Source organism: Tetranychus urticae, chromosome 2 (assembly GCF_039701765.1).
Source record: "Tetranychus urticae isolate SD_2017Ah chromosome 2, NJAU_TeUrti_SD_1.0, whole genome shotgun sequence".
In the NCBI taxonomy this organism is placed as follows: domain Eukaryota; kingdom Metazoa; phylum Arthropoda; class Arachnida; order Trombidiformes; family Tetranychidae; genus Tetranychus; species Tetranychus urticae.
The window spans coordinates 15,495,588-15,510,848 of record NC_142959.1 but is presented as its reverse complement, the minus strand read 5'-3'; the positions used below and the strand labels follow the sequence as shown (position 1 = coordinate 15,510,848).

The window sequence follows — 15,261 nt, the reverse complement described above, 5'->3', positions numbered from 1 at the left end:
CTGATAAAATAAATGTTCAAGTGCACTTTCATTTTTGGGTTCAAGGTAGATGCAGGTAAATTTAACATCAATTGTCATAATAATTTAATAGTTGAATGGCTATTTAATGGCTTTTGCCTTTTGCCTTGTTTTTAATCTGTTAATAGGAACAATAAAGCTTGTAACTTGGTCAGATTGATAAAGGTCACTTCGAAATGAGATGACATTTAACCAAGATTTAGGTTCAACGAGGAAAAATAAATCAACTCTTGAATCAAGAGCAAAACACTATTAATATTTGTAGCTTAATTGTTGTGACAATTAAAACAATTATTCCTTTAAATCGCTTTTAAACAATTGTTTCATTCAACTAAATGTTAGTTTTAAATGCCAATCCAATCAATTAACTTTTGATTCCATTAAATTGGTCAAAATGCACAACAGTATGCTTGAAAATCTGGTAATAACAATGTAATTACATTGTGTTAAGGTTGAAGTATGTTAATAATAGGTTTCCCTGAAAGGAATCCCAGTGCGTGGATACTATTCAGGTTTACTAACTAAGGTTATTCAGATATAAGTTTAACCAACGAATAAAGGAGTTTCGTTAGGATAAAACTCTGGGTTAAAACCAGAAATTTTGGGTTCTGTGTTAAGTATGAAAAGAGTATTTAAAAGGTTGATTAGCTGAATGTGTCACAGTGAATATCGGTTAATGCTTTAAATAAGCAATTATAATGAGATTATTCGAGAGATGGTTCAAGCTTTTGCTTACTTTTAGCGAATTAAATCTAGATTAAGCTCGAAATTAATACCGAACTTTTAACAAGCCATAAGTATTACAAACTTAGAATAAAATTAAGGTTAGAAAGTAATGTGTATAAAGTTGTCTGCAAAGCTATTTTGAGATCTAAATTTAATGCTCTATTCAGCTCATTTCAAATACCATTTTCAAGTTATCAGTATCGACCTTTACTGTAAAGTTGTATAATAAACGAATGTATCAGCGAAAAGCATCTTTGCATCTTTGTTGTTTAACAGTTTTAACATTAAAGGTAACATGTAAAACCGAAAACACTTGCCTTAAACATTTAAACTGCAATTGAATGTTCGCATTTGGTAAGAGAAATATTTTTAAGGTTAAACATTATTGAATAACTCAATAACAGTTTTGGCAAAATATGTAATGCATTGTAAGGGAAATTCAATGAGCACATGCTAAGTCCATGTTTATCTGATTGACTCGAGGTGCTTTACTTATTTGGCAACATTTGTTCATCTATCGTGCAACTTCAGTTAGAGTTTCACTACTGAAAGAGTTTATGGAAACATTGAAAATGCTAAGACGTCTAGTCTAGTCTAAAAAGTCTTCAATAACTTTGCGTGTTCAAGTGTAACTTTTATTCGGTTGATTAATTCACGTTAACTGAATCAACAGTTGATTGTTTTAAGAGGAAATCAAGAAGAGAAGATCAAAGCAGTTTCAATTCTGTTTCCAAGCTACCCAAAGTAATTTCACTCATTGGCAATGTTATGAACGAATAGTTATACAATGTTTGTTACAATACAATGACATAATTGTTACAGATTTAAGAACAATAGCAACAGTTTGCGCTTTAATAGTCTAACAAAGTCTTTGCATATTCACTTTTGCAGCAAACGAAACGAGAATCCTTTCAATTTTGCTTTTCGCCAAAACATTCAGCTTAGCTTCGATTAAACTTTGATGCAATAAATACCGAGTTAGTTGATCTACTAAAAATAATACTAAATGTGATTAAAGTTGGATAGTTTTAAAACTGTAAAGTCAAGCTATGAATGAAGCCCAATTCTAATAGCAATTGGTTAGCAAGTTAGAAGCGAATTGAAAGATTATGGCCATGAATTGGATTGCTTTTTAAACTGATAGATCTAACTGTAGATCAAACTTCTGTAGATCTTGTGCAAGTTTTTCGTTAAATGCTTCAGGATATGTTATACAAGTGTATTGTAAGCTAAGATTGCAGTTTAAAATGAGTTATTAACAGTTTAATGGCTGTTAAAAGCTTTAATCGAGTTTGAGAAAGGTCATTTGGAAAATTGGATTGAAATTAAAGCCAAAATGATAGATTTTGATCATTTCTTCCAATAGCTAAAGCGATTTAACCAGAATCAAGTCAGATTCTGTACTATTATGCTTTTTCAGTTCAATATTAATTCTTAAAAGGGTTTATTAAAGCATTTGTAACTATTTTGTCCATTCATTCAACTAATGGATTTGCATTTATTCATGGTTAAAATAAGATTGACCAACAATAGGATGCAATTGTTATTTGTTTGACCAGAAGTTTTCACCAGGAAGATGACAATTCCCAATTTTAACGTGAACTGTCAACGTGACTATTGGCTGATCACATTTACAATTACAATTGTCCAACAACGAATTACAATGAGAAGTGGTTTACCAGTTTTGTTGGTCACTTTTTTACTCAAAAATCAAAATCATTTTTATTGCTCTTTCATCCTCTTCACCATCATCAAGTTTCCATTTATAATTGGTGCAATTAATTTGCAATTTGAACAGCAACATCAACCTCTGTTCAAGTAAAACAATACAAACTGAAACGGTAAAGCAAAACAAACAAAATGAATTGCATTCTCAACGTTTTCAACACAATTTTACTCTTAATTTTAACCCCAACACTAACCGAAACAACAGTTAAACCAACAATTAATTGCAACCATTTAACACTGAACAATATTTTTACCTCATCAATGAAACAATCAACTCATAATGGGATCTGGAGTGAACATATTGACTTTGATTCCAATTTTATTTCCAACTTTTGGAGTGATCAAAGAAAATCGGATTTACCAAAACTGCAATCAACTTATTCTTATAGCAATTGGGAAACCAGATCAACAGGTAAATGTCCAATTGATTCAATCGACAACTCATCAGACTGTTCTTATGCTAATTGCACTCGATCATCAACTGTTTATCCTTTTCATCATTTCACCAAAATGAATGCAAATGCAAAACTGGACAGTTCTATGGACTATTCAGTTGTTTCATCCCTAATTGGGCAGTTAATAGTGTTGCCATTGATTGATTTGGACTACAAAACGTCGCTCATTTACAATGCAAGTGAATCGTCAATCATTCATTCGTTACTAGCTAAAGTTGAATTCAAACAGTTTTTACGAACTTTCTTAAAACTTGAAAACATTAATGAAAAGGTTGACAATCAAACCCAACAGATAATCAACTTGATTAATGAAGCCTTCAAAATTGGACAATTTAAAGGTAAGCCTCAAAATAAAAGCATTTTAGCTTGAATACCCTTGTTTAGAACCTTAGCGTTAACGTTTCGTTAACCCGCGAATTTGTTTCGACAATGAAAAAAAAAGAAAAGCTTCGAATTGCCGGTTTCTGTTTCTTTCGAGCTATTTGATCAGGCTTTTTGTCTAGCAAAGTCCAACAATAATTTTGCTAATTACATTACATATTCTGGAATTACAATAAACTCTAATCACTACTTTTAAACATAATCTGTCTGCAATGAAGTGGCTCTTAATTCGATTATTGACCTCTTTTGTCATTTAATTTGTACTTTACAGCTCTTTTACTTTCAGCAAACACTAAATGGTCAACACATCACACTTGGAGCTCAATTGTTACAACTAAAATTAGCCTTCATCAAGTTAAACTGAACACGCAAAATCTAATTAGAAACATGTTCACAGTTTTAATTGTAACAAATGAAACCTCAAAATTGATATTTTGCTCCAGTTCAAACTCAAGTAAGTGTTCAAACATTTATTCAACGGTTTTGGTGTAAACAATAGGAAATGATGAGTTTTAATGCTCAGGGCAAAACATAAGTTGAAGTTAACAGATTATTAAATTTGCAAAAACAAAATGTTAATAAACCAAAAATTGTTATTCGTAAGTTATTCCTATTGCAAAACTGCAACTAAAAATAAACCATCAAGTCCCAGTGTGTTAACAATAAACCACCAAACTAATAATGTTATCAAACTGTTAATTGTGCAAATTTTAAAATGAAGACCCGACTCGATTTGCTTTCGAAACGTTAAGAGACTCTTTTCTCATCAATTTTATGAATAAGTAAATATAGTAATATTGAAACACTGAAAGTTGGATGGAAAAATGATGATTTAAGAAATTACATGCAATCAACTAATTGCATGATTTAACAATTTTCTCTGAATTTCATTACGAAATGATTAATTTTGAATAATTATTTATCTTTCGCTTTCTCTCTGAATACTTTCAAGCTCACAATCAACCTCTCATTGATTCAATAACATCATATTCATCAACTGCAATCATTTTAATAATGCTGTTAACTTTGGCTTTAATCAAGTTTACATTGAAAAGGTAAATAATATTTCATTGAAACATTTCAATTCATATTTTTCTCTTTCCTTTGTGTATATTTATTTTCATGATAATACCAACAGCTTTCCTCCAAAAAAGCATGAAAGTTCCAATAACTCTAGATATAATCATAAAATGAAAATTGAATCGATCAGTTTAATAACTATTCACCTTCTTTCCATCTTTTCGCTTCTGTTTCGATAAACACGGACTTGATGCTCGCAAAAAGCAATCTGAAGAAACTGAAGCCAGGTTCTTTAAGACCTGAATCGTGTACTTTCAGATGGACAAATGCATTTTTCATTCAATTAAGCGAACGTTTACATTGAACCTTTCCTATTTGCTTTTTGAACTCTAACCATTCTCTAGCAATTTTGACGATTTATATTAACTTTGAATTTAGTAAAAGGAATTTCTGCACTTCTATTTAACAATTTCTGAAAGGATGAGCTTCAAAAAATGAATGAACCAGATTCTAAGCGAAACAGAAGTGCATTTAACTCTGAATTGACTTTCAATGTATTCGTGACTCCTTTTTGTCTCAAGTAAAAGTACGGAAGTCGAAAAAAGTTGTCTCAAGATTTAATAGCAAACCAAATTGATCAAATAACTTCCAACTCGTTAAATACTGAACTGATGATAAGAGTTGCTCAAGTTTTTAATAAAAATCGTTCCAACAGGTTTACATTGTTCACATTTCACCTGAAATGTGACTTTTTCATTTAGTTTATCCATTAAATGGAATCATTGAACAGCCATTGAATCGTTTATGAAAAGCATTTTAACCCAAACTCTAACCCAAAAATATTCACTCCAATTGCTCTTCAAATGAATAAAGTTTTCATTTTCCATCTCATTTGATTGCACCTCGCCAGCATTGAATAAATTCAGTTCTCATGCAAATAATAAACTCTCAATGAATTGAACAACATTTAAATAGCTACAAGGATTGAATATCAATTGATCCTTTTTAAACTCGATTAAAGAGCGATATCAATAATTTTTGTTATAACACAATTATAACCTTTGCGGAAGTATTAGTCAAAGATTCGAGTTGATTAAACTGATTCACTTTTTTTCCATTTTCTTCACGAGCATAATGATAATCACAGGCTTTACCTTTCTAATTATCGGAAACAAATTATTCGTTAATTAGTCTAAAAAGGTGCTTCAATAGGATTACATTGTTTCTCAAGAGATGTTCATAATATCATGATAATGGGATGATATTAATAATTTGTCAAGTTACTGTGCATTTCCGATTCAATAATGTTGATAGCTTTGTGTCATTCCCAGTCATTTATATCAATTTCATTTGAAAAAATGATGAAAATAAATATTTAATAATTGCCAATTTATCATCATTTTTGAACCTCCCTGTGGTCCAATGATGATATCAAATGATCTCGAGTAAATTGGAACACAAAAAGACATTATTTATGAAACAAATGTAACTTTATTAAAGTTAACAAGAAACTAATTGGTTAACATTTACAGAATTGATTTACCAAAGAAAAGGTTCAAACATTTAATCAAACGCGATGATATATTCTTGGATGGAACTGGAATCATTTTTATCGATGTTAATCATTCAAACAACTTCATTGGAAATTTCAAGGTAAATTTATTTCTATTCTTACATGTTATCGAATTGTTATCAACATGAGTTACATAATTGCTCAATACAAATGAACAGATTTCCATTGGATTCCATGTTTATGCAAATTCAATTGTGAAATTGATGATTGATTTAAATGCTTCGAATAATGTATTCATGTTAAGGTGAAAGTTTTTCAGAACTTTTCATGTTTCCTCGTTTTCTCTCATTTTTGTTGTTTATTGTATTTTGATAAAAGATCGAGGAAAGATCTGAAACAATTGAAACATCTTTTTCTGTTGACATTGAATTATGGACAAAATCAATGTTTAGTTGATTAAATCAGTAAAGGGAATTGAAAATGTAAAAACTGAGTTTTCAATTTAATCTGCAAAATCGTTATCAAGTTAAGTAAACACAAAAAGTTTTCAATGATTAATGATGAAACGGTAAACAGGGTAAATGGTAAATGTTCAAGATTAGATAATAGCTACTTGTACTAATAATATGCTTTTGATCAATGATAAAAGATTTCAATTTTTCAACTCCCAGACCTGAAACAGATAACAGAATGATGAATAAGATAAATGGAATGAGATGAATTTTTTTTTTCACTTCATGTCTAACAATAGTTGATTCATCATGAAACCCTTGAGATAATCATCTGATGGTAAAGATTAAAGTTTATTATTTTTAATAATAATCCGGAAACGATGAATCATTTCTTTTTTTCACTTCCATGGATAATGAATGTTGTGTGATAAAGTTTTAAAGTTGAGAAAAATTCATTTTCAAAATAGTCAAAATGATGAATTTCGTTAAGAGAGGAATGAACTTGAATTTTGATTAACTTGAGTTTCGATCAAAGTTTTCAGATTTTTTTCTCAAAACTTCATTTTGATGGACTTTGAATGAACTTGAAAAGAGTTTCAAACATCTTTTTGGAGTGAAAATTTGGATTTCGCTTTGGATTCATTTCGTTTCAACAGCGTTTCCAATTCAAATTCCACTTTATTCAGCCAGTTTGAGAATAGAGGAAAATATTGAGAAAACTTAGATTTCTGTGCGAAATTTGAGTCGACAGGATCGAAAGTCGTCGAAAGAAGATCACTTTTCTTTCTGCGTTTGGCTTGATTTCTTGCGACTTTTGACTTCTTTTTGTCCTTGAAAACAAAAGTCTTTCATTTCAAATTTCGGTTACAAAAAACAATTCTGGTTCGTCAAGTCCCAGTTAAATTTCATTCAGAACATAATCATGAGTTTCAAGTTTCCAAAAATATTCGATTCTTTCAGGTTATGAAAAGTTCAATAGCTTTTCTCATCTCCATTTAGCTGTTTTGTAATTTTTATTTGCTTTTGAATTTTTTATCAAGCCTTATTACTTTCTTTATTATTGTCTTTTGAGTAAACTGTGCTTAGTTAACAGTGTTAGTTAACTATTAAGTTTACCAATTTTTAAACAGTTCCAGATTATACAATTTAACCATTTGATTAAACACTGGTTACCTTCAAAATAAAGGTTTATTAGTTTTTACATAACCCAGTGGGTAATAACTGCTATTCATTTCAACTAATATTTTTGGTTAACACTGATAGTCAATCCACTCGGACTTCGCCCTCGTGCATCTTTCATATTGTTGTGGTTGCATATCACCTTGTTATTTAAGTATAAATACATTCATATACATTCATCCCTTGAATAACATTTATTATAACACTTATAACTGCCGATAATTCAATACTATTAATAAATTAATAACAATAAGATTAGAATAATTTTTTACAGAATTTGTTCACTTGGCAGATTCATAATTGTCTCTGAATTAGTCTCTAATATCTGTTGACCTCAAATTAAAGGATATATTGATTTTAGTCTTGAGACTTTTTGGCCTTCCAAGTGTTTATTTTGGTCTCATATTTATGTTTATTTATTGAATATCTTTTGTTGTTTTTTCAGGGAGAAAAGGTGTATCTCAAGAGATTACCAGATAGATTGTTACCTTTAAAGAAGTCAACATGGAAGCTGTTTGGTCAAATGATTGACCTTCGTAATTATAATTTGGTTGATTTTAAGGGTTTATTTGATAATCATCATATTGTCCATCATGATCAAGCCTTTTCTACTCTTTACCCACAAATTGGTTGTTTCACTGTTTGGGAATATTGTGCTCGAGGAAACCTCCAGAATATAATCAAATCAAAATGTATTGACTTTGACTGGTCATTTAAGTTGTCACTTTTATTTGACCTTTCCAATGTAAGTATCAAAAATGTTCATTTAGCCAACCTTTTCTAACACACAATCCCTCTTAACCTGTTGATTATTATTAACAAATGATCCTTAAGACAATTGATTGTTTCCTTTACTTGTTTACTGTCAAAAGGTAAAACATTTTGTCCTTTCATCCAATCCATAGACAGCTCAATCAACCAGAGTTAATCAAATCAAGAGTTGCTTATATTGTTGAATATTTTTCTCAGCTTTATTTTTGTTAACCAAAACATTTCCAACTTTTTCCCGTTTGACCTGAAAATGACAAGTTCAATGAAAAAAAAATTTAAAGGGTTAAAGCTCTTATAAAGATTAGTTAAATTAACTGAAGAAACATGAAATAAATTGAGAAAGATAAATCTTGAAATGTTCAGAATAAAAATCAAAATCAAATATTCCTATCCAATAACAGAAAAGCCAATATTGCAAATCATAGAACTCAAGTCTTGATCGAAATTTTAGGTAAATTTGGAATAAAAAATTCAAAAAATTGAATATATTGAAAGTTCTTGAAGAGAGCAAAAGATTATTTCATTTCAATTCATTTACTGCATAGTTCCATCTGCATTTCTTAAGATTATTATTATTTATGAAAAAATTACACTTCATGTTGACTATTCATGAAATTGATCTGAACTCTACATTTACTGGGAAAATACAACTTTGAATATTTGGCTCATCAGTTTCTAATAGTAAAAATTATCAATTCTTGATTCTCTTATAAAACCTTCTTGAATATCAACTAGACATGATATATTTTTAGCTCATCTAACCTTGTATTTGAAAAATTTTAGTGCAAATCAAGTTAATCAGTCTGTTATTAGGTTAAACATTATCATCAAATTTCAATGTTAGTCAACAAATAAAGGTAATATAAACTAAAAGAGAGATTTTTGACAATGCAAAAAGTCGATGCATAATCAATTGTCAATCTTTTTTTGTTGTTGCTCGTAAAATAAGGAAGCAAATTAAGGAAGATGAAAGTGCATTAAGTAACAGATTTACCTTGTTACCTTGTTACCTTATTTTGATTGATTACATTTCACATTCAGATTGAGGTCAAGGTGATTACTGGAAGCGGCAAGTACAACAGTTGGACACATTAAATGTAACAAATAAACAAATTTTCATCCCAATTGATTTACAGGGTCTTAAATATTTACACTCGTCTATTGGTAAACATGGTTGGTTAACCTCGGCTGATTGTGTTGTTGACAGTAACTGGCTGCTCAAGATAACCAATTTTGGACTAATGACTTTATACCAAACCATTTCCAATGAAAATAATGAAAACGTTGATTGTTTTCAGCCAACTTCCTCTCATCTTTTATGGTCTTCACCTGAGGTGATTAAATGTTTTGTAAATAATAATATTAATGTTGATTGGAATAAGAATGAAAATAATAATAATAATACATTTACCTGTAACAAAAATGAAAGTTTAAAAAAGGTTAAACTAAATCCTTGTCGCTGGGGATCAAAAGAGTCTGACGTCTTCAGTTTATCCATCATTATGTCCGAGGTGATTAATCAATCATCACCTTACAATAGTCAAGATTCAAAGACTACAGATTCAATTATCCGCTCAATTGGTTCAGGTATTTATGTTAGGCCAACTGTTGATTCAACTGATGTACCAGATGATATAATTGATCTTATGGAACAATGTTGGTCTGATAATCCTGACCGACGTCCATCCATTGATGATATCCATGAAAAATTTTCAGCACACTCTGAAGGAAAGTAAGTAAAATTATTATGTAAATCTACTAAATAATGATTTGATTTATATAACGATTAAGCTGATTTTTTTTTCAATCATTGATTGTATGTTAGAAATACTTACGTCGAGATTACAAGCTCAATTCAATTCTTTGTCTCATCATTTACATTTGATTTTTTCCTTGCATTGATTTACACTTTTTTTTATAATTTTTTTGGCCTCATTGTTTGTTTCATATTACATTTTTGATTCAACGAGGAAATTCAAGTAAACATAACAACCCACGTTTGATTATGAATACAATTCAATGTGTAATCATTTTATAAATGGAAAGGAATACAAAGGAAAAAGAAGCAAAATTAATTGAATTAATTTCTGAAGCTTTCAATATTAAGCAAACACGATTATTTACTCATCATGTAATCATGACATCGAATAGATTCGCCAATGAGTTAACAGTCAATAGTAACCGAGTGAGTGGTTAAAGTGTAATTGGGCTGTGAATAAATACATCAAGAATTTACATCAGCAGAGCTTGCCTGTGTCATGATCCGATGTTATCCTTGACTTCAGCATTAACTATTGGTGTTTGAAATTGATCCATTCATCTATTGATATACCTCCTTTTAGGACAATTATTGATTCGATGGTCCACAAATTAGAAAAATACACAATCAATTTGGAAGCAATAGTGGCATCGAGAACCCTGAAATTAGAAGAAGAGATGAAAAAGACTGAATCTCTTTTGTATCGGATGCTTCCAGTGTAAGAATAATCATCTTGCAAATAAGTACTCACCTACAGAAATATTCATAACAATGACTCTTTGCTTGATTTTCAATTTTTTTCTGCCTTCTTGAATTATAACAGGCCCGTTGCTGATGCTCTTAAATTGGGTCAAACCATTGAACCGGATAAATTTGAAGAAGTAACAGTTTATTTCAGCGATATTGTTGGTTTTACAACAATTTCAGCCTACTCCAGGCCCATAGAGATTATTTCACTTCTCAATGATTTGTATACCTCTTTTGATCGGATCATTGATTCATACCAAGTTTACAAAGTTGAAACCATTGGAGATGCCTACATGGTTGTTAGTGGAGTCCCAGAGAGACGTTCAGACCATGCCGAGCAGATAGCTGATATGGCTCTAGATATACTTCACAGTTGTACACAGATAAAAATTGCTCATTTACCTGGTGTTCCACTCAAGATAAGAATTGGTATAAATACAGGTAAAAGAAGAAAGAATAGAACCTAGAATGAAAAAAAAACAAGAACAAAAACATAAATAATTTATAATTGAATAAGTCAACATAATAATCCAATTTTACTGTTATTAGCAATGAGATTTATTTGAACTTTTAACCTTAAACACAAGGAGAAGCAAAAATTAGAGATACTTTAGAGTCTATACTTACGATGATTTAGTTGTGACAATTATTAGTCGCCAAGTTGGTTCTAGAAACATGGTAAATTTTACATATCCAATTGAAACACACATTAGTAAAGCTACACCAAAGAGTAAAGAAGCCTAGTAGAGTTTCTCTTCTTTTTGAGCTACACGTTTTTTTACCGCCATCTCTCAATGACTGGTTACTGGTTAAAGAAGCGAGATTAATTCCTCTCTTTTAATTAATCCTTTCTTTCGGAAGATGGCGACATAGAAAAAAACATTGATCAGCTTTCTCAACCCCCACAACACTTAACCCTTTTTGGGAAACTGTTATTTAAACTAATTTGATTTAACATTTCAATCTAAATTTTTTCAAGGTAGATGTACAAAAGATTAAGCTATCTGTTTTCGTTTGGATCTTTTTCAATCGTTTCTAATACATTCCTGCTAAACCAGTGATTAAGATGAATGCTGATTTCAGATTCAATGATTTTTCTAGGATTTGAATTGAACAAATTACATGTGAAATAGAAACAGTTGAATGGTAGAAAAGATTGTTTAACTTTATGATTGATTCTTCTATTGGCAGGTCCAGTTGTGGCTGGTGTCGTTGGTACAGCAATGCCTCGGTACTGTTTGTTTGGCAATACGGTTAACATTGCTTCCAGGATGGAGTCAACTGGTCGAGCTTATCGTATACAAATATCTAAGCGTACGATGAGACACTTAAGGACAACTGGTATTTACCATATCGAGTATCGTGGTGAGGTCGATTTGAAAGGAAGGGGCAAAAAGTCAACTTATTGGCTAACAGGCAAGGATGGTTTCAATAAGTGTCTTCCTGAACCCGAAGATGATGAGTAAGTTTCATTTTGTTCACCAAAAGTCAACTCTCTAACAATAAGTATCTAATATCTATCGTGATTTGTCAAAGACATCCAAATATTATCAAGTTAAGGACTATTCTTACATACTAAAACACATTTACTTGAAAAAATTTGCTCTCACTATGTTCAACTCAACGAGGGTTGAATTAATCCAAAGAGATTTATCATGAAGAAATCAAATTGGAATTGAAAAAGGAACAAAGTAAATAGTATTGGTTTTTATTATATAATAGGCAAAATTAATGAGAAATTTGGGAATGAATTTGGAAACAACTGATTTAAAAATAAAACTTTGATTTTCCAATTTTAATTACATAAAAAATTGTTTAATCAATCAACCTATTAAATAACATTACAAAAATTCAGCAAATTATACAATAGCATAACTTCATAATTTTCAATCGTTTCAACATTTAGCTTTTGACTTTTAACAATTTTGAATCATTAATATTATCAGGGAATTTCCTCTTTTATGAATTCTTTCAATTTTGGAACAGATTTAGATTTCTTTTCTCAATTTTTTCGTTTAAATGACAATCAATTAAATCCCATCATCACTTAATTTTCATCATTTCATTCATCATTGGTTTGCTGATCACACCATCTCGGCGATGTCGATGAAGAGCAGATTCAACTAATTAAATCACGATCAAATGTTTTCAAATACATCCTCAGTATTTAGCATAATCTTCAATAATCAACTTTGTAACTTTTGCATCTTTTGATCAAATAAATGGATGAAGGTGCTTCTAAGGTAAACCTCTAACAGTCACAAACTGGTAAAAGGTGAAGCCGAAATACAAGAATGTTATTTTACATGAAATAGGGAAAATCAATTTATAAGTTTAAAAATTAACTATCGATGCTCATCGTAAAGGCAGTAAGGTGAAACTCACAATTGTTAGTCAACTTCATGGATAGTTAAATAATTGAAAGTGAATCAAGAACTGTCTCATTCATTTGCTCAACTGTCTTCTTCATTCTTTTCGAGTCTCAAAATTTTCTTTTCTTGTTAGTAGCTTTTTATGGTAGTCGGGTCAACTAGTGTTTTACAAAAGGTTTTTATGATTTTTCAACAAAAATAAAGTGTCCCATTCAATGGCTCTGATGTCTTACTCATTCACTCTTACCGACTCAAACAAACGAGCTTTACTGTATGTAAAAGATTCAGTCGAAAGATTAAACAGAGGATTCACCTCAAGATATATACCAATATTAGGTCAGAATTGACTGAAATTTTGGTCAATCAAAGTAAAAGCTTCCGTTATTAATATAACGTTTTAATTTTGACTCGTCAGAAAATCGATAGTGAAAAAATCGTCAAAGTGTTTTTGACCTCCGTCACCCGAATAGTTTAATACTGGGAGAAGATCACTCGAAATTAAGTTGGTTAATAATGTTTCATTAAAAATCTTTCTAATTTTGTTTTTTGTTTTGTTTCTTTCATCTTTATTCACCTAATTTAGTGGAGCTAATCATGGATTCAAAGATTGTGAGATCATTGAAATTTTTGGTCCTAATAACAAGACGTCATCTGATGTGTCTCCTTCATCACCAACAGGGTCAGTGTCACCAATAGATGTTTTTGAGTTAAACTCTTTGACCAAGCAAAATTATTCAACTGGAAATGTCCTTCAAGTCCCTAAATAGCTGTAATTACCCAATTGGGTCCATTAATTTGATATCCAAAGGATTTTGTACACTTTTTGCCTTCTCTCAACTCAACATGGCCATTATTTTGTCAGTCAATCAACCATCCATTTAACAAATCAACTTGGTCTACATCTTCATCTACAATCATCACCAACCCAAAAATGGTTAACAAAGTTAATTATCCAACTATAAATCTAAATTTCAGCTTTTCCCCTTTCATCCAGTTTTATTGAAATTATGAACATCTACCTTCACCCAGACTGAATCTGTTCTCAATCACTTCAAAATGTTCATTGCCCTTAGTAATGAAATTGTTATGATGGACAAGGTTATCTTTTTAATTGAAAAGGAAAAGAAGCAAAAATTGAACCAAATTAGCCAACATTGAACATTAACAACAAAAACAACAACACTATTTAACAACATTAACACAGTTGACGCATGATTAAATGTTATTGATGAGGATGATGATGGAAATGATGATAATGTGAAAATGTTAAATAATCTATGAGATGAAATTGAATAGCAAGAGGAATCCATTAAAATGGGATAAATTGAAAGGTGATTCGGTTATGATGGTTGACAGTTAACAACCTTTTAAGAGTCGATAAACGGCTTTTGATGTTATTGATACATCAAAATACAAATAAAAAGAAAGGACAAACGTTCAAACATTGAAAGGTAAATAAGAGGGCATCGCCTTTATCATCCTCATCACCATCACCATCACTATCACCATCAACCTTTACAACAAACGCTATCAATAAACTTATACATTTTCCATTTTATTTATTTGAATGTTGCTTCAAAATTTTGCTTTTTCTTCCTTTTTTTATATTCTTATTTTGCTTCTCTTTTATCCATCCAAAGGTAGTTTCAACTTTGCATTTTAACTTGTTGAGAAGATAATATTAGCAGGAAAATGAAGGAGAGGAGGAATGATGATCCAAGCAGTAATGGTAATAGTAGTTTTAGTGGGGAGAACAATCTTATTACTTGAAAGCGAAGTGATACTTGAAAATTGAGGAATACATGGAATGAAGGTTTCTGGCTTATCCAATGATCATCATGAAACATTTCATTTTATATTTTTCATCTTCTCTTGTGATTTTGTTTTTGCCTTTGCCTTCTTTGTTATACGTCTTCTAAATGAGAGTAGAGAGAAACAAAAGGATCAGATGGAATTGTTTAAAAGGAGAAAATCAAATAATAATAGATCTACTGATATCCATGTTACAACTTCAGTCTGATTGTACAATTGAGGTAATAACTGGATATTAGTAAGAAGCAGTTGAAATGAGGAGTTAAAACAATCTCACCTTTTTACAAAGAAAAGGTTATCAACTTCTTGCATAAATCATTTATCGCTC

At 30.5% G+C, this 15,261-nt stretch overlaps 1 protein-coding gene across 1 annotated transcript; it reads left to right on the top strand.

Annotated features, from left to right (window-relative positions):
* Positions 1–2,321: 2,321 nt before the first annotated feature.
* Positions 2,322–14,683, top strand: LOC112539484 (retinal guanylyl cyclase 1-like). The gene is made up of 10 exons (XM_089267407.1): positions 2,322–3,265; positions 3,580–3,762; positions 4,261–4,363; positions 5,861–5,981; positions 7,918–8,164; positions 9,291–9,975; positions 10,586–10,720; positions 10,826–11,190; positions 11,923–12,211; positions 13,705–14,683. Exons 1-10 carry the CDS (start codon positions 2,605–2,607, stop codon positions 13,886–13,888), a joined length of 2,973 nt encoding a protein of 990 aa, XP_089123533.1. The 5' UTR covers positions 2,322–2,604; the 3' UTR covers positions 13,889–14,683.
* The last annotated feature ends 578 nt before the right edge of the window (positions 14,684–15,261 follow it).